The sequence below is a fragment of the Ciona intestinalis genome, chromosome 11 (genome assembly GCF_000224145.3).
Source record: "Ciona intestinalis chromosome 11, KH, whole genome shotgun sequence".
NCBI classification, from domain to species: domain Eukaryota; kingdom Metazoa; phylum Chordata; class Ascidiacea; order Phlebobranchia; family Cionidae; genus Ciona; species Ciona intestinalis.
In genome coordinates, this window is record NC_020176.2 from 2,527,637 (window position 1) to 2,555,203 (window position 27,567).

Genomic DNA, 27,567 nt, shown 5'->3' on the forward strand with positions numbered 1-27,567 from the left:
TCTGATAAATTAGACAACCCATTAGTAACCACTGGGTTGGAGCAATTGCCGTGAAGTATCTTGCCCAAGGACGCCCACAATGGTAGCAGCATCGAGCCTTGAACGTGTTATCAGTAGTGTCAATACATATAAATAACACAGTATTTAAACACACGTTTCGGAGCTGAAAGTTTGCACGGAATTGATTGTTTTATCCTCGCCCGTGACTGTGTTACCACAGTCTTATGACCTGTGTGACCTCTTGTACATTTACGAATTTTACTTATTATGGGTGAGGATACGGTTTTATAATTCATCAAAGTTCTTTGTTTACTACAAAATGGAACGAGAAAATAGAACTAAAAGTTGTCCCATCTTTCCCCACTCTACTCTATAATACAAACGCAAAAACAGCAAAACAATACTAGTCCCTAATCGTTGGCCTTTCGAATATATTTGTAAAATTTATCTTTTATATTGATTTTATTTTTGCATGGTAGAGTGGAAGAAAGAAAACAACAAATAAGAAAAAATGAAGTCAGCACATTAAACATATTTGCATTGATTTTAAGGAAAAATGTATTACCAATTTATTTTATTAAATCTGATATTGCCCCTTACATGTAGTATTAAACGAAATTAAAGAAATTGTGTTTCAGATTTCTATAACATGGTACTTTATATAAGATTAAAAATGTATATTATTAGGGTTTTGTGTATTATTTTGGATTTTGTATATTTTTAGAGCTTTTTGTATAATTTTGGATATTGTATATTTTTTGAGTGGTAATGATATGCAAAGTCAGAAACAAAAATGATCTTTTTTATATCTGTTTAGAAAATGCTATCCTAACATATGCTATGATGTTTTCACATTTTCTTGCCAGTATTTTTCATAAATGTCAAAAAACATTTTCTGGCAGGCAAATTTAGCTTTGAGCTTGGTCGCAATAAGAAATGCTCCTGAAAGCTTTCGATGTAAAGAATAAGTTTCTTCCGGAGGCGGGGAGAGACGATGTTTCATAAAAACTGGGATGATATTCATGATTCGACTGGAGGTGTTTTGGGTGCTGAAGTCGAATACATCATCCGATGCGAACGGCTCTCCGAGGATCATAATAGCATCCACATGTGCATCGTTCATCACCTGGAGGGTAGACAGATGTTTTAAAAAATTTCAACTGGTCATCTGGTATGAAAAATTTCAAGGTTGAATTGGGAGTATAAACTTTTCTTATTTTAAATTATTGTGTTACTTCTGCTACCAGGCATAATGTATGTAAATAATCTTTTAACGGCTTACTTGGTGTGAAAAATGTGGTATATTTCTGTTGTGTAGCCTGTTATCCGGTAAGATTTCATCAGAGAATGTAATGAAACATTACGTGTGTGCATTACGTTCCCTGATAAAGTCTTGCCAAATAGCAGACAAAACCTCGGAAATACATGGCGATTTTTCAATCCAAATAAGCAGCTGAAAAATTATTATGTTATGCCTGTTAGAAGAAGTGCCATTTCAAAAAAAGTAAAATCCCAAGATATTCCAAATGGCAACAGCTAAGAGTAAAGCATACTTGTGGTTCATATCCTGTTAAAAATCCCAGTTTTTTAGATTTCTCTAAAACGAGCTCTCTGTCGCCATCTGCTGCCCCTTTAACTACATCAATATATTCATCCACGAATTGTTTCGAGTAGGATCTACTTGCTCCAAAGTCAAGCAACCATAACTGCAGGATTATACGAAAATCTTAGACACATGTTATGTTATACTATACATACATGGAAATCTTAAGTTATGATATGTAAACTATTAAATATAACTTTTCATCGTCACAGGGCATGACAAGACACTTAGCGCCAATTGCTTTGACCCAGTGGTCACTAATGGGTTGTCTAAACTGTCATACAACAATACAAAAAAACAACTAATTACTGACAAAGTTATATATGTGTTAACAGGTAGACAGGAACGCGGTGTATGAAACAGAACACTCGTGTTATAACGACTGTCATTTTCAAACCATGAGAAGATAAAGCAAGTTACATTCATGCATACATAGTACGTCTACCTACATGTACATATCACACTACAGACATTTTACACCCATGACCATTCACCTTTTGCTGCTCTTCATTGTAGAAGAAGTTGGCCCAGTTAGGATCAGTTTGCATGCAACGTAGTTCAAATATTTCACGTAAAACCAATCGCAACACTGCTGCAGCAACCTGGTGAGCAACACTGTTTTTTCATATTTTCCAAAAAAAATTGTTTAATTTAAAAAAAATTGCCTTTAAATACAATTAGCCATATAGGAATGTAATTACGCAACCAGTGGCGCATCCAGGGGGTATTAAGATTGCAAGTAACCCTTTTATATTTTTCCTTGCTTGTTACACAGGTGTAACTTGGTTCTGTTCCCGTTTATTACCGTATGTGTGCACCGCTGCCACTAACTATTTAATTAGAGCTTAAAGTGCGTAAAGCTTAAATAAAGAAAAAAACACTACAAAAGACTTAACTTATTATGTTTAAAAAAAGACTAAGGCCTAAATTCCCACTATAAACTTTTGTTCAGGCATTTTAAACTTTCTCACAAATTTATAAAAATGAAATATTTCCATTCTTACATAGTTACGTTCATCCTGGCTGAGGTTGCCAACTTGGTCGATAGGAATCCCTGTAATAAGCTCTGTTGTTAACACACGTTTTCCACTGAGTTGAGGTGTAATTTCAGGAACTCCATACATTTCTTCATCAGCAAGTACTTCTCTGGGAAAAAAAGAGAAAACGTTTTGACAAAAATTGTATGGCTAGATTTTTATTTTATAACAAAATTTATGATTGTAATTTACAAAAGACAAGTATGATAAAATTTGTAGCAGCATCAAGCTTTGAACCAAGTACCCCTAGCTGTGAGGCACCACTAAACTATTACGTTGAAAGTAGAAAATAATTCAAATTTATGTGTTTGGCTATAAAGTGGTGTCAGTATGAGTGTATCACTACAATAAAAAAAAAAATAATAACAGTTATCAGGTATGAACTAACTTGACATCAACAAATTAACACATATGCAATTGCCATCACTCAGCTGTTAACATTTGCTTTATTATAGCAACATTTATAACAGGTGTTGACAGTATATGGTGTGACACTAGTAAATAAACTTTATGTATATTTAGTTAATGCAATAATATATGAACTTATACCTGAACATTTTCATGAATTCTGCTTCACGTTGGTAATCACACTCCCATGCCAACTCACGACGAGAAACATCAATAAATTTATCAATGTATAGCTCTGTGTTAAACATCAAGTATTATGTAAATCTAAAAAATCTTTATTTTTTTAACTCTAAAACAGCCCAAAATTTTGCAAATTTTCAACAGTGGTTATCCTTTTTAGTTGCTTATTTTTCACTTTAAATATTTTTCGCTTTCGCGTGCCCCCCCATATTTATAATCAATAGCAAATTATAGCATAAGGCTCGACACTCGGCTCAATTTTCGGACGAGCGGCGAGCGTCAAAATAGAGAAAAAAAGCATGAGCTTTTGAGTTCGGGCTCAGAACATCCCTAGAAAAAACACAGTACAGCTTACTCACGTTCTGGGAATATATTCCAGAGTTTAAGAAGTGAAACCAGATTGTCAATGTCACTGTTAATGCTATCGGCAACACCTGGATATTGAATTTTCATTGCAACTTCTTTCCCATTGTGCAGCACCGCCCGATGAACCTATATGATACAGAGTGGATGAAGATAGAACACCTTTTAATTCTATTTTCTAGCCCTATTTGGTAGTTAACAAAGAACATTTAAAGAATTATAAAACTATATCCTTACGACTCCCATTGTTAATTGTTTAAAACATGATCAGGATTATGAGTCTCATCTTACCCCATGGTACTATATGTCCTTATTAACAATATACATACACATCAAAGCCACCTGTCCAATTGATGCAGCAGCAAAAGGTTTCTCGTCAAATTCCTTCACAAGGCTTCTCCAATCAGAACCAAATTCTTCAACTAAAACTTTCTATAAAAAAATAGAAAAATATAATAAATTTATGGCAAACCAAGTAATAAAACTACAATCTAAATTGGTGATTGTGATAAAAAACATGTTATAATAAAAGTAGAATCTAATAAAGTCACAATTTAAGATTGCAGATTTACATTTTTGCTTTGGTCATTTTTTCGTATTTTTGTGTATTATCGCACACATTTCCCATCCTGTTATGAGTTATAACGTGTGTCATCATATCAAAACAAATAATGATATGCAGTACACAGCGATTCTAAAATACCTTCATTTGGGAGGCTGGCATATAGTCTGCACTTTGACGCACTCGATCAAAAACTTCAATTAGTTTTGGGTCAACAACAGAAACATCTAAAACAAAGTTTTCTTTAAAATTGCTCATCTACAACAAATTTTTTTTTTCAACAAAATAACTGAATACTAATGTATGCAAACGGTGCTAGACTGAGCAGCTTCTATTCTATGTAGGATTTGAACCCGGAATCCTTTAGTAGCGATGCAAGTGCCTAACCACTGAACCACGGTGCCTGATTTTTGTTGTTGCTTTACCTTGTATGCTTAACATCTGGCCAAGCTTAAGTGCAGCACCTCGAACTTTACACAGTGTTGCCACGATTTTTTCCATGTTTGCTTCAGTCAACACTACTGAAGCAGCCAGGGAGCTTTTGTCTGTAATGATATGAAAATAACTAAGGATTTATAAACACTAACTTACAGCATGGGGTAACAAACAGTTAGGGTGTAAACCTAATAATAATAATAATTTTATTTGTCTCTACGATTACGGTAGCGAAAATTTAGAAATATTTGAAAAGAAAAAACAGGATATAGCAACAAAACAACAGTTGTAAAAGGCATTTCCAGTAAAAACATATTTACATTAAATTGAACGAAAATAAGCCTCATTTAGAAAAATGAACTTTACTGATATAGAAATTTAGAAAATATATATAAAAAGCATATAGAAACACCCACTTGATTTCTGTTCTGATACTCCAATTGATTTCTTTGCAGCATCAGATAAGGAGCCAATCGCCATGCTCGCTGCTAGACCTGAGATAAATATGTTTGACTTTAAAAAGTTATTAACATTCAATAACAGACTGGTACAAAGCAGTCAAAAACAAGCAAGATATCATAGGCTTTAGTATCACAGTTTTATGCCTAAGTAAAAATACTCATTACTCTGCTGTTAGGTGTCTAAAAAATATGCAAAGCAAAGTAAACAAAGTTCCTAATGTTTGACAATGATGGTTATAACTACATTTTAAGAATGTCACCTCAAAAAAACATTTTCATAAATGCAATCAGACAGCCCAAGTTTTTCCCAATAACAACATTTATAATTGCGTAGCTCCAAGACATGCACTAAGCATGCCAAAATAATGCCACAAGACAACCAAAATATTACCCCCAAAAGAAGCCAACCGGCCAAGCCTTGATGTCGGAACCCTTCGCTCTTTCGACTCCGAAGTTATATTGTCCATCTTTGAATCCGGTTTCTTTGTTTTTTTCTCTACATTCCTAACTCGATGTACTTTTGCGATGGCTGCTAATTCATCAGCAGTAAACGCACGTAAACTGTTAGATGTATGAAGATGCCTGTTATGTGGAGACAATAAGCACCTCCTGCCCAAAGTTCGTGGGTTGGTTTTATGAACCATGAAGTTGTGTCTTAAGAAAGGGTGAGCGCTTGTGTGGTACTGTCGAGTTGGACCTTTGCCAGTAAGTGGCTCAGTTGTTGTTGATGCTACATTGACTTCTGTTGCTCCGACAAGTTCTGAGAAGACTTCTTCTTCATCAAAAATGTTTTTGTCAAATGTTTCGTCGAATTCAGATACATTACACACTCCAGTTGCCTGAGAAATAACACAATTGTAAAGAAGTATAATAAAAGCAAAGTGATTAAAATTATTTTAATCGAATTGCATGATTTTAAACAAAACAAAAACCAATATTTATATATGACATATGTATATTGTATATATACCCTATATAGCATTCAGATGTGTGAGGTCTCTTTCACTTTTAATTAGGCATTGTATTAAAATTTAAAAGAGAATAACAAAAAATGTTAATAATGCTCTGGAGAATAATACAAGAACCCTCTCACCTTTTCACATTGTTCCATTAAGGGTCCAGTAACACTACTGGCCCGTAATGCAAAACCGATTTCATTACATGTGTTTTGAGCGCATGTTTGACCAATTTTGATCACTCCTCGGCTCATCCAAATTAGATCAGAAACACGTTGCATTGTTTAGTTCAAGTTATAATTATGACTACCTAAAATACAACCTAACCTGTGAATACTATATAGCAACCTGTGAATACTATATAACATTCGTATCATACGACTGCAGTTAAAGTAAGTAAGTGTACGAATATAAACACAGTCCCCAAGATGATCCTAGTATAAAGTATACATAGCGATACTTTTAGCGGCCATTAACGGGACTTTTACTGGAATCGCTATTAAAATTTGGGACCATAGTACATGTCAGAGTCTTTGGTGCACGTCCAAACATTTTAGTTTTAGTATTGAAACTCGTATATCCGATCTTCTTAAAAGTCAATAAGTTGCCTATCCGCACAAACAGCAATGTGCAAAATAGAATAGACATATAGTAGGGTGGGGGAAGACGGGTATCCTGTTCGTGGTTTAAACAATTAACAACGGTCTATGTGAGTCATAAGGATACGGTTTTATAAATCTTAAAATGTTCTTTATTTACTACTAAATAAGACAAGAAATTAAAATGAAAAGGTGTCCCATCTTTCCCCACCCTACCATATATAGGGAACCAATTAGGCTATTAGTTGATCATCACATATTTTGATTTGTACATAGATAAACGCCAAGTAGCCAATATACGACACAAATGCGGGTTATTAGGTAGCTTCCTTTGGTTTAAAAGGGTGCATAGTTGACCACAAAACTTGAGTTTTTGTTCATGCGGTATAAATGTTTCAGAGTTGTATTAATTATTAAGCAACATGTGATATTACTTTTCCTGCATTTGCGGCCAATTCTATATATACAGACCTAAATATTGTAACGAGCCCAAGCAGCCGCATTTTGCTTGATTGGGTCTAAGTTGCAACTTAATTATTAATCAGCGAGTCGATGACTTGACACCAGAAGAAAACATTGCGGCGTTTTCATTTTGCGCGGGAATTGGCCTTGGTCACAGGGCGACTTTTTGCGGTTAGTTTTAAAATTTAATGTACCTGCTTTATTTGCTGCTTAGTTGGCACAAACACGGTTACATTGGGCGTGTGGTTCTTTGACTGTTCCCGTTTTGAGTTCGGTTCGCATTTTTTACAGAAACCAGTTCAAAAAATTGCAGGCCTAGTGATTGGGCAATACCTGTACGATTTCTCGGAATACTGAACATTTGTGATCTGCATTGGGCATGACAGACAATACCTCAATACGCTCGTACGAATCGTATTTTTATAACAGTAAACAGAGGATCAGCAGACAAGCTTGGCGGTCGTTGCCGATTTTAGACTGCGAGAATGGAATCCAGGATCTTGAAAATGGCTGTTCCTCAGAACGAAAGAAATCTGTCTTCCTCCGTGCAAAGAAAGGAGTTAAAAAGTTGGGAAAGGCAGCTGGACGGATTCAGGAGACAACGGATTCAATTGTCGCTATAAAGGGAAACATCGAAACTATTACTGGAATTGGAGGGGAGACCAAGGAGGGTGAAGGCGGGGATTCAAAAACAAAACCCCCGCAAAATGCAGCGAAATCACTTGATCCTGCTGCTGGTAATTCTAAGGGCTTTTACTATATGTAATCTAACAACTATATTTTTTTAGCAGCTCCAGCGTCACCATCTATTTCTAAAGCAATTGCATCAAACAGCGACAGTTTATGGAAGTTGGTATTTCTTTCTGTAATGGCTGCCATAGGAACGATGTCTGTTCTTCAACTAACTGAGGTTTGAAAAATAAAACTTCCCTTCTTATATGACGCCATTTAAATTTTATTAGATTTGTAAAGCGATTCGAGAAAAGGGCACCGAAAGAACAAGTAAGTTGAGCGTTCAATATTCATTTATGTTTATAATAACGTCTTCGTTTCAGATCAGCAGCAACTTATCAATGAACAGTTTGTGGCGCTAGTAGGCGCACAGAAAAAGAACAAATATGTCTTTTATCAAGAGCCAGGTAATTTAAGAGTCATAGACGACAAGCAAAGATTATTTTACCTATGTAACCGCTTGATGAAGTTTGGCTTGCAAATTAAAAGAATTAAATAGCGGTAACTTGACACAAGACTCGCGAAGAAAATGAAATACCATTATGGTACGAGTTATGCTGGAACCTAACGAAACGCAGTCTTTTAAATTTAATGAATATATTAATTCTACTTGAACGTCATTGTTGAAGTTGCGAGACACTTTTAAGCCAGGTTTCCATAAACTCAATTGTAATTCTCAAAGTCGCAAAAAATTGCCAAAAGATTAAGTAAATCCCAAACGCATACCCACCTTAATATTGCAGTCACGCCCGAGACAACTACAGTGGGAAGAAGAACTCCTGCTTCACAAATCGTCAGATCGGAGTTGAATCGAATAAAGAGTAAGATGTTTAACTAAAACTCCATGCTGTAACGCCTAACTTGAATGACTAAATATACAGATCAGCTGGTAATAGTCGAGACGAAGCGTTTACTCTTCCAAGAACAACTCGAAAATCTCACACAACTTGTGCAGTCCTTGCAAAGTAGGTATTGGGGAAGTTAACCAACCCATTTCCGACGTTTGATCTTTTTTTATAGATCGCCTAAACAATACGACGGTGTTGAGCGACTGGCTGGAAAAAAATACGATATTACCCAAAGAGGAAACTAGAAACACTATTCCTAAAGGTAATGTCAACGTGCTACATTCTTGCCCGTGTTTGATGACCCTTTTTCATTACAGCTTGTTCAGTAACTCACTTCAATTTCCCACGTGATATGCAAATTACGGACTATGTTCGCTATCGGGCATACTTTCCAATGCTTACGTCTGCGACTGTATGCATGTGGCTACAGACAGAAAACTACCACACGGCCGTGCTGGCAAGCTACGCAAATCTACACCATAACAACGAACTGACAATCCGACTTCTTAGCACCACAAGGATTCGTTTCAAATTGGGTGGTGTTAAAGTGGGTGATTTCCCTGTGTCACAATTAAATCAAACAAGAAAGGTTTGGGTCAAACGAGCATAAAAACAGTATCTTTGCTTTATTAGATTTACACCAGCAGTAAACCGTAGCGTTTTGTGAGCCTAAATGCTCCACAAATCAATATGACGATAATCATATACCCTTTAAGTTTATGTCTTACAATAATTCACAACTCCATAATTAATCTACAAATATTACAATCGGTGTATGTTCAATAGGTTCACATTTGTACCGCCTTCTCTTCTCAGTTGGGAAAAATACTCATTTACATTAACGGAGTAAAAGAAGTGGAAGCCAGGTACAATGGCTCTTATGCATTAGGGGGAGGGGATTTGTTGTTGGGCCAAGAACAAGACGAAATCGATGCTGGGAGATTGGATCCAAGACAGGCTTTCAGGTAAAAAGTTCTGGAAAGCTCAGCAATTCTTTATGTATCACTTTCTTTTAAATTCATGTGTGTTTGGGTTAACGATCATGTTTTTGGTTGTCATTCTACCACCCATTTTTCAACAAACAAGCTACTTCTGCAAGGTTGTGATAAACTTTATTTTTATACTTACTAACTTGTTTAACGTAAACTGTTAAGTGGCCAGATAACCAACTTTCTAATTTGGCCGCGAGTTCTGCGCGATGACGAAGTCAGAAGCATTGTGACGTCATGCGAGTGCCCACGTGATCATGCAGTGATGATGTCACCGGACAGAGTAGAAATACACGGACAAGCAAGCTACAACTTATCAGTGTCATGTCCAGTTTTAACGACAGCCTTGTAAACAATTATGCTCTTTAGACCTACAAAATACTTTACGACAAAATCACATTCCTAATTTATTTCGGCATTGTGCGCATACGGGTGACCATGCAGCAGTCATGATGTCATCAGACAGAGTAGAAATACACCAACAAGAGAGCTACAACCTATCGATTTCGTGCCCAACCAGTCTCATTGCTGCTGCTTTCGATTATTCCATTTGTTTCTAAACAATGAAAAAGGTAGAAAATAATTAAAACACCAACCCGAAGTTACATGATGTTTTGTATTTACACGATAATAATATACCACATATGTTGCTAAATAGGGTAAGTGAGGCTATTAAAATAGGGATAGGAATATAGGTGAGTATATATAGGACGTTTTGGCAGACGTCAAATGTAGCGTTTTCAACGTCTTAGTATTATATATTAACGGTTCTCGGTTTAGCAACAAGTTTATAGTCATAGGGAACATATAAAAATCCGTTGATTCCATCTTTATAGTCGGGAAGCTCCTTGCTCTCTGGATCAGGAAGGATATCGAACCCTTTGATGATGTTGGCAAGGAGTAGGAAGACTTCACTCCTTGCCAACTTCTCACCAAGACAGGATCTGCATCCGATTCCAAACGGGATCATTTTTCTCGAAGGAATGAATTTCCCGTCTTGGTCGATGTGACGATAAATATTAAACTCGCTCGGGTTCTTCCAGATTTTGGGATCGTGGTGGACAGCATGAATGTTTGTTAACACCTAGTATTAAATTCGTTGACAAAAGAAGTGCCTGGAATAAGTTACACTTACCACTGTATCTTTTGGGATACAGTATCCGCCAATATCCGCATCCTTTGTGGTTTGGTGTTGAACACCCAGTGGTGCAAGTGTCATACATCGGTAAAGTTCTTGAATAAAAGCTTGGAAAAGTGGAAGTTCATTCCTGTGGTCCAAGTTTGGAAGTGCTTCACCTAAATAAGTTGGTTAAAGATATGAAATAAGAGTGCACTTAATGCACCTGTTGCATTGACTATCTCTTTATGAAGTTTCTCTTGTATCTGTGGAAAGTTGATAAGGACAACCATCGCCCACATTACTGTGCTTGTGCTTGTTTCGGTTCCACCAAAAAACAAGTCAATCACACAAAGAATGAGAGATTCTTCCTAAAATAATTGTTTGAACAGTTTCGGATTTCATCTTTTTCTAATCAGCAGGTCTTAATTCCAAGACCAGCATTTGGACTTAATCACAACATACATGGAACCATGAACCTTCAGGTGAGTGTTTCTTCATTTCAACAAGGAAAGCATCGACAAAATCTTTGGGATCATTCACATTAAGGTTATTCTTGTGTTCTTCAATCTCTTTCCGGCAAAAACCTTCAATAAAGAGGGAAATATTTTAAACCCATCAAACACTTGGTTACAAGAACCCACCCAGTTGTTCAAAATGCTCATCCATAAACGTCTTCCAGGCGTTCTTGAATGGTGGAATATGACGCAATGATGGAAAATACATCATACATAGAATATAGCTTGCAGTTTCTTCGTTTCCAAAACTAAACAAAGAAATAATTTGAACGTTGTCTGGCACACAGTGGTGCCTCTAACTCGGAGGTAAAATTAGCATATGTGATAACTCGTAATCAGGCATGAGGTATAATACAAAGCACGGTCGTCGTTGATGCCCTTAAAACCGAGGATAATAATAGTTATAAAAATGGTATTATGTACTACGGTTATATAACTAACTTGTTAAGTATTAGCTGGAGATGACGTTGGAAATCTTTATCTTTTGGATGATATTTCTTTCCAAGAACAATACTCGCGATAACATTTCCAATGGTGGTTGCAACTATCATCTGTGGAAAATTAGATGTTTTAACTGTTTTTTTATTTATTCACATTTTTAACTAATAATGTTATTTATAACGGCTAAAAATTTGCTGTTTAATGAAAAAAAACTAAAATAACCTTCATTAGAGTATACCCATGATATAAGTCAGTAAATTTCCTATTTTTACATACCCTCACGTCAGTTGCTTTTCCATCTAATTTTTTAAAATCTTGAACAAGTTCTTGCGCAAGATCTGAGATGCGGTCCTCCAAATATCGACCACCAATTCCAAACCTTCGACAAACCAAAAAAGAAATACTTGATTTAGTTTTAAATTTGGGTAATAAAACAACTGGCCCAAATCCTAGGTTCCATGGCGTGTGCTGCCGAAGGCCCTCACACATTTTGAATATAATCTTTGATAAATATCAACCATAAAGGGTAAACTTTTTCTATTATTAAAAATTAATATATCGATTCAGATAATAATGCTCACCCACGTAATATCTTGAATGTAAAATGTCGGAGTTCCATGTATTTGGTGTGTCCCTCAGCAAAACCAAACCCGTAGCCATTCGAGTAAGAGGTAATCAGTTTCATGGTTGGACGTGACCGAAATGCTGGACCTTGTTTGACCATAGCCTATGGTAGGTTATGTGTTGTAATCTTAATTCTTAATGGCTAGTATATTGGAGTAAAACCCACCTCGTAAATAGATTCATAATCGTTCAAAACAACCGAATCCTTTTGCCCGAACCTCACAGACATTATAGGTCCATACTTCTCACGTGACCACCGCATGATGTCTTTGTGCGCAAATTTACCGAGAAAGGGTAAAGCCCCCAACACGGGTATTCCCCTCACCCCAGGTGGGTACCGTGGGTGGGGCAATTTCCACCAGTAGTAATACACGAACAAAACAAGGGTACAAACCCCGGTTAAGCAGGATGTGATGTAATTAGAGGTAAACGACTCAAAAAATATGGGAAACATTTCTGGATAGCCTTCTGTTAAAACAAGCATATTATATGAATTAGGATATGGTAAACATTAGTGAGCTAATGTTACAAACAATGCATTCTAACATACGCCAAACTGTATAACCACAACTCCTGAAATTCTATGTCTGTGGGTATAGACTTTATTGCAACCATCGCAAAACAACCGCAACAGTAAAGTTATTACAACCCAATCTTAAGAGAGAAACCGGTAACAGTCGTCCCTGGAATTTTTTGAACCGTCCTATATTTACACTTACTTCCTTTCCAACGCATTACCACGAAGACTGACGACCAACCAAACACAAACTTTACATATTTGATAAATAATAATAATAGTTTATCTTAAACATAGATACAAATTCAACTTTGAAAGCGGTTTAAAGATATCTAGGGCAATATATCGTGCAAGAAAATATTGCATCCAATAACCGTGAGCAAGAGGTGCCGCACTTATTTAACGTCATTGCTCTTGTTGTTTATGTTTAGTAACATTGTTAGGCCGACATGACGTCACTTCCTTCTTCAAATGCAAATCGTGTTTTGCTCGAAATCGCACTTATATATATGCTACCACAAACACAAAAAAATGTAGTAGGGCGGGGGTAGATGATACACCTTTTCATTCTGTTTCTCGACCCATTTGCTAGTAAACAAAGAACACGTAAGCAGCGCCAATTATGCGTTGTAAATTCACGGAGAGAGAATGTATTCTCGTATATTTCCGGTAATTTATACGACGCAAGTCAGGATTGGTTTATGAATTGTGGCGTCATACGAGTGCCCACGTGACTATGCATTGATGATGTCACCGGACCATAGACATCCTATATATAACATGTATATGATATCTATGGACCAGACAAACAGAACAGAAATACAGCGATACACAATTTACAACTTATTAGTATTGTTTGCATTTTTAAAAACAGTCCTTTAAAAAACTTATTTGTACAACCAACAGTGTAGCAATTATTGTTATTCATATATTAGAGTGAGGTATAAAGGAATTCTGTGTAGCTCGTATAATATGTCATATTTAATTATAGTAATACCAATTACGTATACGGTTAAAAAAAAGCGGAAATATCAATCTGTAAATGTTCGTTGTTTATTAATAAATGAACCGATAAAAGATCGAAAACATAAATCAATTTATATAACGCCTAGTACAATTATATAGCCATGATACAGGTTATATTCTTTCAAAAAATTGTGCCGACCTTACAACAATACTGGCATCATCGCTGCTACCTTCAATTACTCCGTTTGTTCTCAAACAAAAAACAAGAAAGAGAGTAACAAAAAAACACGAATACGCGATATCTTAAACTTGCTATATGTTGTTTGGATTAAAATAGGCGGCATCATTCGGAAATACTGGTGATGCATTCGGAAATGTGTGTGACATCACAAATGAATGTTACATCACACAGAAAAACGGAAAAGGATCAATAATACATCTACATTTGTTAGAATAGTTTAATATCAGTGGCGGCTGGCGGATTTTGTATTCACAGGAACATAATACACCGCCTGTGCTTTATATGAGGTTATAGTACATATGACGTCTATAACGTGACAGTATTATTTGTTGTCGATTCTCGGTTTAGCAACAAGTTTAAAGCGATAGGGGACATAAACAAAACCATTGACACCATCTCTATAGTCGGGAAGCTCCTTGCTCTCTGGATCAGGAAGGATCTCGAACCTCTTAATGATGTTGGCAAGGAAGTGGAAGACTTCAAGCCTTGCCAGCTTCTCACCAAGACACGATCTGCATCCGATTCCAAACGGGATCACTTTCTTCGAAGGAACGAACTTTCCGTCTTCGTCAATATGACGATAAATGTTGAACTCACTCGGATTCTCCCAGGTATTTGGATCGTAGTGCACAGCCCAGATGTTTGTTATCACCTGATGCAAAATTCATCAACATGACATGTTTAACACTGGATAAGAGAGTATGTAGTTGTACATACCCTTGTATTTTTAGGGATACAGTATCCGCCAATGTACGCATCGGTTGTGGTTTCGTGCGGAACACCAAAGGGTCCAAGGGTCATGTGGCGGTAAAGTTCTTGAATAAAAGCGTTGAGTAATGGAAGTTCATCCCTGTGGTCCAAACTTGGAAGTGCTTCACCTGAGTAAATTTGTTAAAGAATTGGAATAAGAACTCACCCAACACACCTGTTGCATTGGCTATTTCTTTATGAAGTTTCTCTTGTATCTCTGGAAAGTTTAGAAGGGCAACCATCGCCCACATTACTGTGCTTGTGCTCGTATCTGTCCCAGCAAAAAATAGGTCAACCACACAAACGATGAGAGATTCTTCCTGAAATGAAAGTTTAAACAGTTTCAGATGGTATCTGAGAAGCGTATATAAATCAAGGGCCCATTTTAATGCTATAATAAAGGTGTTTGCATTAGGATACATAAAGGTATTAAAATAAAGTTCTTAAGTACCTGAAAAAAAATCTTAACTTCCTAACTTACATGGAACCATGAGTCTTCAGGAGAGTGTTTCTTCATCTCAATAAGGAAAGCATCGACATAACCTCTGGGATCATTTACATCAAGGGTCTTCTTCAGTTCTTCAATCTCTTTCCGACAAAAATCTTTAAAAAAAACAGCGTTTAAAACTTATCAAACATTCCGTTACTCAAAAGAACTCACCAAGTTGTTCAAAATGGCCCTTTAGAGTCTGATCCCAAGCGTTTTTAAATGGTGGAATATGACGCAATGATGGAAAATACATCATAGCTAGAACGTACTTCGCAGTTTCTTCGTCCCCAAAGCTAAACATTGAAACATTATTAAACGTGTATCCCGCAATAGCATCATAGACATCTTAACAACAATTATGGTTAAGATTATTGTGATGACACATTATTGAGTAGCTAATGCTGTAACGTAAGTAGCTAATGCTGTAACGTAAGCAAGCCCAAAGTGTGTCAAACTGTCGTTGACCCCCACACAAGCATAAACAAACTTACATTCATTAAACACATTACTAATATATAGGCTATGCTTATGATTTACCTGTCAAATATGAGGTTAATGTGACGCTGGAAGTCTTTATCGTCTCCATGAAACTTTTTCCCGAGAACAATACTCGCGATAACATTTCCAACGGTCTTTCCAACAATCATCTGTGGAATATCAGGTGTTTGCCCAAAGCCAATTTGTAATACAGCTTTAAATGTTACCAAATAGATACCAATAAAACCAATGTGAAATTCAAGTTTCCTTGTCCTACCCCCAAAAACACAGGCGAGGATAAACTGCGGTTTCATTTATTTAATAATTTACATGTTTTAAAAAAAGATGTTATTTTATCCATAGAACTGCCATTTCTATGTTTGTAACGAAAATATTACTGTCTATACCTAAATAAAAAAAAGGAAGACTATTCTTTACGTACCTTTACGTCCGTTGCTTTTCCATCTAACATTTCAAAGGCTTGAACAAGTTCCTGTGCAATATCTGAGATGCGGTCTTCCAACTGTCGACCCCCAATGCCAAACCTTTAACAAATCAATAAGAATTACTTCAATTTAGTTTTATATTTGGGTTATACTCCAACCCTGGCCTGAATTACAGGTCCTATATGACGTGTCTTGTCAGGGTCCTCGGCCATTTTGTACAGTATATTTAATAAGACATATTTTTTTCAATTTCTTGTTTATAAATTAATCTGGTTGTTAAAAAAACAATAAAGTGAAATCAACGATTTAATACGTTGTGGTACAGTGGCTGTCAAAAACCAACCCAGAGAGGTTTGAAGCTCGTCGCTGCTACCATTTTGAGCGAAGTGCATCCTTGGACAAGACACTCAACGTGCTCCAAACCAGTGGTCACTAATATGTTGTCTAAATTGTCAGCCATATAAAAAAATCCACAAATTAACATCCGTGGTAATAAGTAGGCGGGCACCAGGTATATCAAACAGAACACCATGTTATAACGACCGTCGTTTTCCCGTCAGCACGTAAGGATAAAATAACTCACATCCACACAACGCTTACCCACGTAACGTCTTTAATGAAAATTGCCGCAGATCCGAATGTTTCTTGTGGGACTCTGAAAAACCAAGCCCGTAGCCGTTTGAGTAAGCGGTGATCAATTTCATGGCTGGACGTGATCGAAATGCTGGACCTTGTTTGATCATAGCCTGTGGTATAGGTTAAGTGTTGTAATCATAATGGTTAGCAGAACCGTATTGGACTTAAACCCATAGAGATACTAATACGTGTTATATATTAGTATCTCTATGATTAAACCCACCTCATAAATAGATTCATAATCGTTTAAAAATATCGAATCAGTTTGTCCGGCCCGCACAGACATTATAGGTCCATACTTCTCACGTGACCACCGCGTAATGTCTTTGTGCGCAAATTTACTAAGGAAGGGTAAAGCCCCCAACACGGGTATTCCCCTTACCCCAGGTGGGTACCGTTGGTGGGGAAACTTCCACCAGTAATAGTACATGCAAACACCAATGGTGAAAATCCCGAGCAAACAGGTACTGATGTAATTAAGGGCCAACGACCCCAACAATGTGGAAAACATATTTCTGATTTCTGTTGAAACAAACACACTATATGTGAATTATAACAAGGTAAATAAATGTTAGCTCAGTATCGATATTAATAAGAACTCGTCCCGTTAGATATTAAAACGTGTAAGTATAATGACAGTTTGGACATCTGCACTTGATTTATACATAGTAGGGTGGGGGAAGATAGGACACTTTTTCATTCTGTTTTTTGTTCCACTTGGTAGAAAACAAAGAACATTCAAAGAATTATAAACCATATCCTTACGACTCTCATAGAGCGTTGTTAATTGTTAAAACACGATCAGGGTATTTGGATTTATGTGCTAAAGATGTCCCAACTTCCCCATCCTACTATATGTGTAAAACTGCAACCAAAAATCACTGGAAAACAGAGAAAACGTTAAACGGACGAGACTAAATCGAGATGGCAGAAAATTGCCTACCTTAAACTTTCAAACCATCTTACATATACTGTACTCACAAATAACAAAAATATCAGCAGTCAACGAAACTCCAAATATTTAAAACTTATCCAAAGTGAAAATACCAATTTAACTTTTCACACTGTAGACTTTTTCAAACCATCCAAACCGGAAAATAATAGCGCATAAAATAAAGCGAGGCACCGTGACGTCACAATGCATAAACATATTGAGTAGTTCCACGGAGTAGGCGTCCTAACTGTACCTGTTTTTAAATAACATTGTTAAGTCATTGGCATCACATCCCTTCCGCAATTGAAGAATAAATACTTAGGCCCAAAAATATAACAATAGGAGAGATAATAGTTAACAAAGGACTATCTACTTACACGACTGACCTTAACAGGCGGTGATTAATCGTAAAATTAAAGTTTAACGACAAGGCATTGGCATCGCGAATTTATACCGCCGTTACAAGTTAACAACTATATCGAAAAACCCCTCTCCCCAAATAATCAAAACATTTTCGATACTTAACTATGTAGGAGCAACTAAAAAGATGGGATTTCGATGTAACTATAAATCCGCGCTTGATCAAACATGACGACACCATAAATGCCCACACAATCTTATAGACCCCCGGACGTCAAATTTGTATCCTGATATAAAACATCCAATACGCCGCTAGTAAAATCGAAGTTCTAAAAAACTTAGGTTTACTAAAATTGCAGTTTCGATAGACTATGAAACCATATTTTAATAAACGTAATTGTAATTTCCAACAACGCATGTAATCTAAAAATACACGGGTAAAATACCCTTCAGCAAATACTAGTCTCTGATCTCAACAACAACTACAATGTAAATGCATGTAGCAATTCAGCGCATAGTGACGTAACGTCATGAGTCAACTTCATCTAAATACACGGAACAAACAAGCTTGTGTATGAAAAAAACAAAGCCCGGGTTGGTACAACGTACAGTTGCGCACACCGATTGACACCCACATCCGAAAAAATACAAAAGAGAACAGAAAATGTACTGCCTTTGTTGGACCACGGCGGATTTCCCAATATGGTAGACCGTTGTCTGACGTCATATATACTCTCGCTTAATCTAGCCGTTTTCTTACTTACTGTCTATGCATATTAGTTTGCATGCTATTTTAACACAGTGTTCCAAGTTTGGGTTTGCGTTAACACATATAGTAGGTTAGGCCAAAACGGTTTGTTTTTATTCTCTCCTATTGTCAAAATTTGTATAATGAACTTAGAGTATTTACTCGAAGTAACTTTGTAAGCAAATATTACATGAGTTTCACTTTGTTGTAATGTATGGCTAACCATTTAGAGTTTAGACTACCCATTATGGACCAGTGGGTTGCTGCCGTTAAGCAACTTGACAAAAAAACACAGACGTCCAAAACAGTGTAGCAACATCGAGTCTCGAACACATAGGTTAAGAGGCTGACCCGATAACCACTTATTCACGCAGCGAAAATAAACTCGGAAGCATTGTGACGTTAATGCAAGTTACCCGTTGGCTTGAGGCTGACGCGCTAAACACTTATTCACGCAACGAAAATAACTTACAAGCATTGGGACGTTTATGCAAGTGCTTGCATTGAAGGATATTATGTGTAAACAGTAAATAACCTATTACAGTTGAGTCACAAGCGTCATATCCTTTTGGCAAAAAGAAAGGAAATGGTAACCAATGGTACTCATGATCTATGGCAAGTGAGAGGCGGTATTATATAATAACATACTATTATGAAATGAACTCTACCCACACGGCCTAACTTAAGCGGTTATTTAACAGCAAAATTAAAGATTAACAACACAGTATTGACGTTCGCAAATTTATACGACCCTTACAGAATTAACCCTACATTTTTGGAAACCTATTTCAAAACCATTCTGCTACCTAATATGTTAAAACAATCCATTTATCGAGATTTTAATCTAACGCTAAATCTTGTCCTTAACAGAAACATTTCGACTCTCACGAAAACGTTCACCGTTTTGCTTACCGACCTCCTACATTAGCCCTCGATAAAGACGACGACCTGTATAGTGAATGTTAAAGCGCCGGTACGCAAATATTTGGAAGAATACCTATTTTAGATTTAATACGCCTGGCAGAAGTTTTTATATTACAACATACATGTTCTAACGCTAATGGTGTTAAATAAGGACAAGACTTAAGATTGTGAAGTGATATTTTAAATTTAGAGCCTATTTTCAGCTGTTTTGGGGCACGATTTAAATGCCGTTCCTCGATCTTAGAAAATGTTTTAAGTTTTCTGGAACTACAGACCAGTATAGCTGCGGGCTACTTTAAAACAACAAATCAATAAACTTGATAGTAATTTTATTTTAAAAAAAAACAACATAAAACGTACTTCAGTAAGGCCCTACCGGCCTATCCCTAACTTTAAATGGCAGTCACGCTTGGAGAACTACAATTGAAAGGTCCGTTGCCAGTGTAAGGTTTGTACTATGACGTATAACGACCCAATTCCAGCTGTGGCCCAAATAAACCAAACTAACGTATATTAACACACATAAACACCTTGCTGCATAAAACCACAAAATCCAGGTTGGTAAAATACAGTTGCGCAGCACACTGATTAACCACTTCGCTCATAACAATACGACACCTTACTTTGATTCGCCTTTGGCCACAGCCGCTCCTTTAATAATAATAGTAAGCCGTTTTCTTACGTAAACTCTCGCTTATCGGAGTCTCGTTTTCTCGCCCTGCATAAATATTTGCATGTTATTGAGCACGTAAGTGGTCATATAGAAAAGATCCTTATTCGGCGAACACTTGTGTTAGTTCTTGATGTTCTTTGCTTGAATATTTTCATATATAGTAGGGTGGGGGAAGCTGGGACACTTTTTTCAATCTATTTTCTGATCTCCTCCAATTTGGTAGTAAACAAACATTCAACGATTATTTTATAAAACTTTATCCTCACGGCTCCCATAGACCGTTGTTAATTGTTTAAAACACCATCAGGATAAAAACTTAAAACCGCATATTTTGCAAGGAATACCGGATTACTTTTTTATTAACGGCGGTATACCAAATTTGATTTTTTTGGCTTTTTAAAATATTGTGTTTAAAAATGGAATATTTAAAAAAACTATAGGCCACAAATTCAATGTATGCACTGATTGGATTCAAACTAAGAAATGTAAATTCTAAGCAAATTTGTTTCATCCAGAATAACAAAGTACACAAATCAACTGCGGTTCAAGTTTTAATTTATTGCGTTTAAATTTAACGCAAATACCGTTACATACAGCAGTAAAAATTAAACGGCAGTCGCTAGAGGTCTCCAGGAGTTAGTTGCCTTCTGAAAAACTAAAACAGGATTAAAATACCTTCATAATTTATGTGGCTGGCGTTGGTGGAAAGCCACTACGGCACGACAAGCCCCCAGCCAATGGTAGTGGGTTTCTACTCTGGTGAGAAACCCTTGCGGGATGTTACTGTCCACGCAGGTTAAAGAAACCCCCATAGACAAAAATGATACAACGAATGCACATACACATGTGCACGACAAAAATACAAAAATAATACTAACGAAGTGCAAATTCAAAAAGTGCGAAAACCATGCAATATACACGTAACAGCTCAATCATAACCAAAAATGGGACAGTTATAAAAAAGTGATTAACACGGACATAATCATTGAAACATATTCAAAGAAAACATGGTTCAAATCCTAAAAGATAATCAGCTGCAGTGTACAAATTATTAAATGTCCAGCCACAAGGAGTCGAAGCCAATAACGGCTCCGCATGTCCCAATTAAAAGGTAAGTCGCCATGTTGGTACCGCGATACTCTCGTCGTATCTTCACGCAATATAATATCGTTCGGATGTTAAGCACCGCTTCGACCGTTATGAAACTGCGTCAGGTTGTTACGAACCGCACTAATAGTGATCTAAATAACCGAGCGTAGCACCACTGTACCGGTAGTGACCTAAATGAATGAGCGTAGCATCACAGTACCGATAGTGACCTAAAACTAGCGTAGCATCACTGGCGGCGACGTCTACGCAACAACCCAACAGTAACGTAACTCAGTCTAGAACAGTGACGTAACCGCACCGAACGCTGGGTTTAAGACCCATCGACGTATAGCGTAATTGTAACGTGGCCAGCGTCACAATTAGGCTTTTGTAAAAAATAGCCAAAGTTAAAATGGACAACTAATTAATGAAAAAGGAGTGAAAAGAAGTTTAAAATTTTAACCGCGTGTATATTATAATGCGCGTGGATATTACTCAAGTATTTGTGTACCAACATGCCGTTCTTACCAAGTGATTAGGACAATGCAGAATCGCTAAAGGATTCGGCCTTTGCAGAAGAAACACTCAATGACGTGTATACAACAACAAAATCCGATCCAGCAAGATGTTTGCCATAGTTTCATTGCATATATTTCAGAGACATGCAAAATGCACTAAAGTAGTGACTGACCATAAGGCTGGCCATATTAGGTCCAGCGAAAATGAGAAACAGACACGAATCCGGCAACACTGTAAGAGTGCTCCAGCAGCCACACTCCAAAAACACGCAACGCCTAAGCCTAAGCAACACCTCAAACCGGCATCCTAATCGTCGTCTTCGTCTTGTCTTTGGTCTTCGTCTGCAAAACAATCTTGAATTAGGATTGGGTACAAGTTGGTCCAGCATGTCTTCTATCGTATTATTCGGTAGAAAACAAAAATTATTTATATAACTATATAACTGTAGCTCCGCGATTATATAGAATAGTTAGGAACACGATTAGAAAATTGGATTTTTATTTGCTCAACGGAATCTATTTTGCACTACAGCAATATTGTTACAAACGACACATCTTACTGTCATCGGTTCATTTCATATAGTGATGTACGAATTGTTTTAGCAGCATTTACGCCGAGTTTTATTTATAATAATAAAACAGTTAAAGGTCGGTTTATATTATGACGTCACAATTACCTTTATTTTCGATTCGCGCTTTGTCCTCTTGATCCTCTGTGACGTCACATACCATTTTCTACAATATCAAAAAATGAGGTTTCAAATAATAAAAAAGGGGATGAAACCAAACACAACTTACGAAGTGGGTTCTTCTGTTGCGTCATCACCACTTCGTGACGTCACATCTCCGATGTAATCTGAAAAAAGACTGGTGTACGTAACAATGCCTATAGTGATTTATACTTTACCACATCTTTGATCTTCATGCTTCATTTCTAGCTAATAGCACGAATATATTATAGATTAAAATTAATATAAAAAGATAAGTATTTTAAGTAATGTGCCTTGCGACGACGTAAAGCGCGCATGGGGCCCCATGAAAAGTATGCCGCGAAAAGCAGGCGTATAGAAGAAACCGCAATGTGAAGTCGCGAACGTGTTCTCTAGCGCGTGAACCGGACTATTTGACGTAATAATCGCGAGCGATGGCGAAGCGGTTATGACGCGATGTCATACCGACGTATTGTGACGTAACATAGCGAATGTGTAAACCGTTGTCACGTTGCGAGTGACTTGTATTGTGGCAAACGATAGCTAAATTCCTGAAATAAGTTTGTAAAATATTAAATTAGATTAAAGAATACAAGAATACCAATCGCAAGGCACAACACTATAAAGATATATGTTTTCACATACTTATATAATATACTCACAAATAGTATATTCTAGTGTAAGTACATTAAAATACTAGTTCATAATTTACACAAAAAATAACTAATAAAAGTAATACTAAACAGTAACAATAGTACTTAACTTCTTGTAGAAGAAACAAATATAATCCTGCACTGAGTTCATCCAAAGACTGTAACTTTGTCGCTGCTGCTTCCAAACTGCCTTGTAAAGTTGCAACGTGTTGTATAAGGACGACGTTTTACATGCCCGGGGAATCAACGAAAAGCGGGAGACGTCGGCTATAATCAAAATAGTTGACGCGGTGGATTTAAATTCCCTGATGATTGCCCCGTGCGTGCTTTTGCTTTCGTAATGCATAATTGAGCACGTAAGCCATAATCTTTTTTTCGCAGTTCCTTCTTAATCTCTTGATTGGAATCATAATACATATTCACAAAAAAAAATATTTTCTAAATGTTAAATGACGATTTGAAAATATGAGAGGGTATGTGCTGAACTTATCCCACCCCGCAGTTATACATGATAAAACATAGGCTACGGATTGAGTTAATTGTCAATATTCAACAGATTATAGAATTACCTGAATCGTAATGGCAGGCGATTTGTATCCAGGCACAGGCGCGAACTTTTACAGCGGAGCTACTGATAAGGCTTCCCAAAGAGACGTATTATCATTTTCGGTAACCAAGAACGAATAAATAAATAAAACTTATTTATCCTTGCGTGGCGTGGCACACACACAGTCGTTATATAACAGTGTTACAACTGGTAAATGACATAAACTAGTAAAAATATGTATATAACACACAGATAATCGTGCAATCTTGACCTGATAAATTTAAAGTCGCCTCGGTCTCCTCGTGCTTAACAGAGAAAACGAAAAGAATCTCCTTTGGGAACTGCTACCCGCCCGAATGACACGATCCAACAAGAACGCCACAAAAGCGATGGATTTATTTTATAGTGGGGTTGGGGAAAGATATGACACCCTTTATTCGGCTATATAGGGGTTTATGGTTTCCCTATTTAAATTGTGTCGATTTTCTATGTCAAACAAACGGTAAATCTCCCTTAACTCCTAAATGCTGTGATTCGAGTTGACTAGCGCAATTCTGTTTTAATCGTTGGAAATATCAATTTCAATGTTAATATGATACAATTAACAGTAGAAACATAAATTACATAATTAAAATCGTCATTTATGCGCCTTTTAAATATCAGCTCATTTTCTGTGGATGCATTCTTTTGGTATGTCGAATACATTAGCGCTATCCAGCCCCAATGTGACGTCGAAGTATCTATAAAGAGAAAACGTTAGAAAAGACTTTAAAATACTGTGAGGTCATAATGAACTTTATTACGTTCTATGAAAGTGCAACATCTGATGATCCTTAACCGTTTCGCCGTAGAAAACTTCAGAAACAGGGATGCATTCATCTCTCGTGAAAGATTGAGTCAAATTGCCTGCCAAGTATAAATTAGTAATAGACAGAACCATAATTTCAACGTGTAAATAAAGAAAAAAAATACACAATAAAATTGCTGCAGTACTGTTGGGTAAGATATAGGATACTGTTAGAACCCAAACACACACACGTTTCTTGGTCGTGTTTTTTTCAACGATTTTGAAAGTCGCGTGGATAGGATTATATAATTCTCTAAATGCTTTTTGTTTACTACCAAATGAAACGTGAAAAAGGAATAAAACATATCCCGTCTTACCCCACCCTACTTTGTGGAGAAAAAATGAAAATAAGTTACCTCTGATGTCATTTCCTTCGCTTCTATGATGCCACGAACCAACCATCATCCCCATCTCAGGTTCATCCAGTGTTCCAACGATCGAATAACCAAGAAACCGAGCTGGTTCGTCAACCGATATAGGGTGGAAATGAAAGTCAACGGTGGACACGTTGCACTTGCGAGTATGAAGATCAACCACGTAACGTTTTTTCTGTAGATTGAGGTTTTATTGTAAATTAACTATATGGGGTGGGGTAAGATTGTACACCTTTAGCACATAGAATATCCTAATGCACTGTTCGTGTTTTAAACAATAACCAACGGTCTATGGGAGTCGTGAGGATGCGGTTTAATAATTCTTTGAATGTTCTTTGTTTACTACCAAATAGGATAAGAAAATAGAATAAAAAGGTGTCCCATTTTTTTCACCCTGCCAAATACCACTGATTTTTTGCGTGGAATCCATATAAGTATATACCAAGATGCGTTTTACAGCAGCCAGTAAATGCTTAAGTATTAAGTGTAACAAATTCTGACTTCTCTGTGGAGAATTAGTTCGTCACGCTGTGGCCGAGTCGCATTTTCCTGAAGTACTTCCACCATGCGCACTCTTTGCTCATGCGCATCATATGAAAATCTACCATCACGGAAGTAGTTGGTTTCGTGATCGTACTGTGAATAGGATTTTAAGACAGTTAAGAAAGAAAAAGTCGGTTTGTGGTCTACATGCTTACTGTCTCACTTTACCCCACGCCCCAATTTACCCCACCCTACTACAAAAAAATATGTTATTCAATGAAAATACGTAGGGCTAAAGTATGACGCGCTGACAGTTTGATAATAAATGTGTCCTGAATTAGACTCACTTACCGATCTTACTCTGGCTTGAAAGTAGCCTGGAGCAGCTGGAATGCAAAACAGAAACAACATGAGAGTGCTGTCGTGGACTATTAAGAATAACTAAGTAATTTTAAACAATTCCAAACTTACCGCATCGTGGATCCTGGGCATATGTCAACCCAAAGAGAGCAACTAACAAAAAAAACTTCATGGTTTTATTTTATCTGAAACTTTAACTTTAACCTAATTATGATAGTAGTATAAACGATTGGCTGCTTTTTGCATACAGTTGAATTGCTTTTGAGTTTAATATATTTAAGCTCTAGCTAGACTGTATAAATTTACTTTACTATTATACAATGTAGCATTGCTCGTAAACTGCACACTTGAACTGCAATATATATTATCTGCACAACACAGTACTGTGTGATTTGTAGTTCGTGCAAAGCACCCGAAGTTTGCAATTAGTTGAATTCTCATAATGACTGGTTACCCAGATTACTTATTAATAGCTAATATGACTAAATATGTTTGGTTTTGTTCCGCTTGGATTAGAAATAAATATTTAAGTTACATTGCAGATTGGGCCGATTGGACTGTTGTGTTGTCGTGTCCTTGGTGCCGGCCAAACAGCAGTTAAATAACAGCTGCCGAGGGCACAGAAAAAATCTTTTGCAAGAATATGCACGCACAAACTATGCTGCACAATTAATTTTAGCTTGTGATATTAAAGAGACTATATACACCTTTATAAACCATAAGACTATATAAGCCACACGCATGACGCAGGCATTTATAGCTCTCATTGCACGATAAACAACAAGCATATAGTAGGGTGGGAAAAGATGAAACACCTTTTTATTCTATTTTCTCGGTTTATTTGGTAGTAAACAAATAATATTCAAAAAATTATAAAATTGTATCCCCACGAGTGACGACTCCCATAGACCGAATTGTTTAAAACACGATCAGGCGTTTGGATATAATGCGCTAAAGGCGTCCCGTTATTTCTCCCCTGCAACCCTACTGTATACGCATGTATCATATACAGCAAACAGTCGAAACTGTTATAGTTGATAACCTACAACATCGCCAAGGTCAGCACTAAATATGTTTATACCCCGTACCAGTGCGCTGATTTCCCAGATTAATTAGTGCGCTCATGTGTTTGCATTAATATTTAACGCTGGAGTGTTTACTCTCATGTGATTTGTAGAAGTTAATTTGTGTTTGAGATATTGCATTACAGCTGCAAACTTATTGCAGACGTTGTTAGCCTATATGGGAGTGGAATTCGAAACGATTTTAAAATTCCGAATGCTTATACGTTTAGATACGATTATGATTTATCATAGTTTAATGTCTTAAAATGTGTGGGTAGTAAAGCTTATATGCAATAATTTTACTTATATTTGTTTGGTATAAGACTTAAACAGATACATTTACAACAATGAAGCTAGTACTGTTCACACTTATTGCGTTAGTTGCTTTTGCGGCTGCGCAACACCGATGCGGTAGGTTTGGAAAA

At 36.7% G+C, this 27,567-nt stretch overlaps 5 protein-coding genes and 2 long non-coding RNA genes across 7 annotated transcripts in view; 2 read left to right on the plus strand and 5 right to left on the minus strand.

Moving 5' to 3' along the window:
- Positions 1-532: 532 nt before the first annotated feature.
- Positions 533-6,345, minus strand: LOC100182332 (atypical kinase COQ8B, mitochondrial). The gene is made up of 12 exons (XM_002126751.5): positions 6,143-6,345; positions 5,441-5,888; positions 5,005-5,082; positions 4,579-4,698; positions 4,295-4,380; positions 3,934-4,023; positions 3,588-3,720; positions 3,190-3,283; positions 2,608-2,749; positions 2,098-2,205; positions 1,554-1,706; positions 533-1,126 (listed from the first exon to the last, which is right to left on the minus strand). Exons 1-12 carry the CDS (start codon positions 6,284-6,286, stop codon positions 839-841), a joined length of 1,884 nt encoding a protein of 627 aa, XP_002126787.1. The 5' UTR covers positions 6,287-6,345; the 3' UTR covers positions 533-838.
- Positions 6,346-7,445: 1,100 nt separating this feature from the next.
- LOC108949909 lies at positions 7,446-9,991 on the plus strand. The gene is made up of 10 exons (XM_018813995.2): positions 7,446-7,803; positions 7,855-7,976; positions 8,029-8,068; positions 8,122-8,205; positions 8,542-8,619; positions 8,680-8,763; positions 8,819-8,908; positions 8,964-9,235; positions 9,433-9,611; positions 9,801-9,991. The coding sequence occupies exons 1-10, from the start codon at positions 7,446-7,448 to the stop codon at positions 9,985-9,987; spliced, it is 1,494 nt and encodes a 497-aa protein (XP_018669540.2). The 3' UTR covers positions 9,988-9,991.
- Positions 9,992-10,232: 241 nt separating this feature from the next.
- Positions 10,233-12,979, minus strand: LOC100175375 (cytochrome P450 2B19-like). Its single transcript, XM_002121479.4, has 9 exons — positions 12,502-12,979; positions 12,293-12,438; positions 11,988-12,090; positions 11,712-11,821; positions 11,397-11,518; positions 11,218-11,339; positions 10,979-11,123; positions 10,771-10,931; positions 10,233-10,719 (listed from the first exon to the last, which is right to left on the minus strand). The coding sequence occupies exons 1-9, from the start codon at positions 12,817-12,819 to the stop codon at positions 10,390-10,392; spliced, it is 1,557 nt and encodes a 518-aa protein (XP_002121515.3). The 5' UTR covers positions 12,820-12,979; the 3' UTR covers positions 10,233-10,389.
- A 904-nt stretch (positions 12,980-13,883) lies between these two features.
- Positions 13,884-18,575, minus strand: LOC100179200 (cytochrome P450 2B19). Its single transcript, XM_002125761.3, has 9 exons — positions 17,082-18,575; positions 16,823-16,968; positions 16,219-16,321; positions 15,837-15,946; positions 15,471-15,592; positions 15,291-15,412; positions 14,985-15,129; positions 14,777-14,937; positions 13,884-14,711 (listed from the first exon to the last, which is right to left on the minus strand). The coding sequence occupies exons 1-9, from the start codon at positions 17,367-17,369 to the stop codon at positions 14,382-14,384; spliced, it is 1,527 nt and encodes a 508-aa protein (XP_002125797.1). The 5' UTR covers positions 17,370-18,575; the 3' UTR covers positions 13,884-14,381.
- Positions 18,576-21,232: 2,657 nt separating this feature from the next.
- LOC113474663 lies at positions 21,233-23,060 on the minus strand. The gene is made up of 3 exons (XR_003396352.1): positions 22,903-23,060; positions 22,782-22,839; positions 21,233-22,446 (listed from the first exon to the last, which is right to left on the minus strand). It is a non-coding gene; the product is annotated as an uncharacterized LOC113474663 (long non-coding RNA).
- Positions 23,061-24,553: 1,493 nt separating this feature from the next.
- LOC100187093 lies at positions 24,554-26,375 on the minus strand. The gene is made up of 6 exons (XM_002125629.5): positions 26,190-26,375; positions 26,070-26,104; positions 25,737-25,871; positions 25,218-25,410; positions 24,818-24,920; positions 24,554-24,754 (listed from the first exon to the last, which is right to left on the minus strand). The coding sequence occupies exons 1-6, from the start codon at positions 26,248-26,250 to the stop codon at positions 24,679-24,681; spliced, it is 603 nt and encodes a 200-aa protein (XP_002125665.1). The 5' UTR covers positions 26,251-26,375; the 3' UTR covers positions 24,554-24,678.
- Positions 26,376-27,380: 1,005 nt separating this feature from the next.
- Positions 27,381-27,567, plus strand: part of LOC113474662 — a 1,555-nt gene continuing 1,368 nt past the window's right edge. Inside the window, exon 1 of the long non-coding RNA XR_003396351.1 lies at positions 27,381-27,553. This is a non-coding gene — a long non-coding RNA (uncharacterized LOC113474662). The remainder of the gene's footprint in view (positions 27,554-27,567) is intronic.

Excerpts from the sequence above, each read along its gene's own strand:
- LOC100182332 (XM_002126751.5), bottom strand. The coding sequence starts at position 6,286 with ATGCAACGTGTTTCTGATCTAATTTGGATGAGCCGAGGAGTGATCAAA. Across the intron at positions 3,284-3,587 it reads CTGGAATATATTCCCAGAAC|AGCTATACATTGATAAATTT; the intron begins GTGAGTAAGCTG and ends TGTTTAACACAG. Across the intron at positions 1,707-2,097 it reads ACAATGAAGAGCAGCAAAAG|TTATGGTTGCTTGACTTTGG; the intron begins GTGAATGGTCAT and ends ATAATCCTGCAG.
- LOC108949909 (XM_018813995.2), top strand. The coding sequence starts at position 7,446 with ATGACAGACAATACCTCAATACGCTCGTACGAATCGTATTTTTATAAC. Across the intron at positions 8,069-8,121 it reads AAAGGGCACCGAAAGAACAA|ATCAGCAGCAACTTATCAAT; the intron begins GTAAGTTGAGCG and ends TCTTCGTTTCAG. Across the intron at positions 8,764-8,818 it reads ACTTGTGCAGTCCTTGCAAA|ATCGCCTAAACAATACGACG; the intron begins GTAGGTATTGGG and ends CTTTTTTTATAG.
- LOC100175375 (XM_002121479.4), bottom strand. The coding sequence starts at position 12,819 with ATGCTTGTTTTAACAGAAGGCTATCCAGAAATGTTTCCCATATTTTTT. Across the intron at positions 10,932-10,978 it reads AGAGATAGTCAATGCAACAG|GTGAAGCACTTCCAAACTTG; the intron begins GTGCATTAAGTG and ends CAACTTATTTAG. Across the intron at positions 10,720-10,770 it reads GTATCCCAAAAGATACAGTG|GTGTTAACAAACATTCATGC; the intron begins GTAAGTGTAACT and ends ATTTAATACTAG.
- LOC100179200 (XM_002125761.3), bottom strand. The coding sequence starts at position 17,369 with ATGTTTTCCACATTGTTGGGGTCGTTGGCCCTTAATTACATCAGTACC. Across the intron at positions 15,413-15,470 it reads GGGCCATTTTGAACAACTTG|ATTTTTGTCGGAAAGAGATT; the intron begins GTGAGTTCTTTT and ends TTTTTTTTAAAG. Across the intron at positions 14,712-14,776 it reads GTATCCCTAAAAATACAAGG|GTGATAACAAACATCTGGGC; the intron begins GTATGTACAACT and ends ATTTTGCATCAG.
- LOC100187093 (XM_002125629.5), bottom strand. The coding sequence starts at position 26,250 with ATGAAGTTTTTTTTGTTAGTTGCTCTCTTTGGGTTGACATATGCCCAG. Across the intron at positions 26,105-26,189 it reads TGCCCAGGATCCACGATGCG|CTGCTCCAGGCTACTTTCAA; the intron begins GTAAGTTTGGAA and ends TTTGCATTCCAG. Across the intron at positions 24,755-24,817 it reads ATGTTGCACTTTCATAGAAC|ATACTTCGACGTCACATTGG; the intron begins GTAATAAAGTTC and ends TTCTCTTTATAG.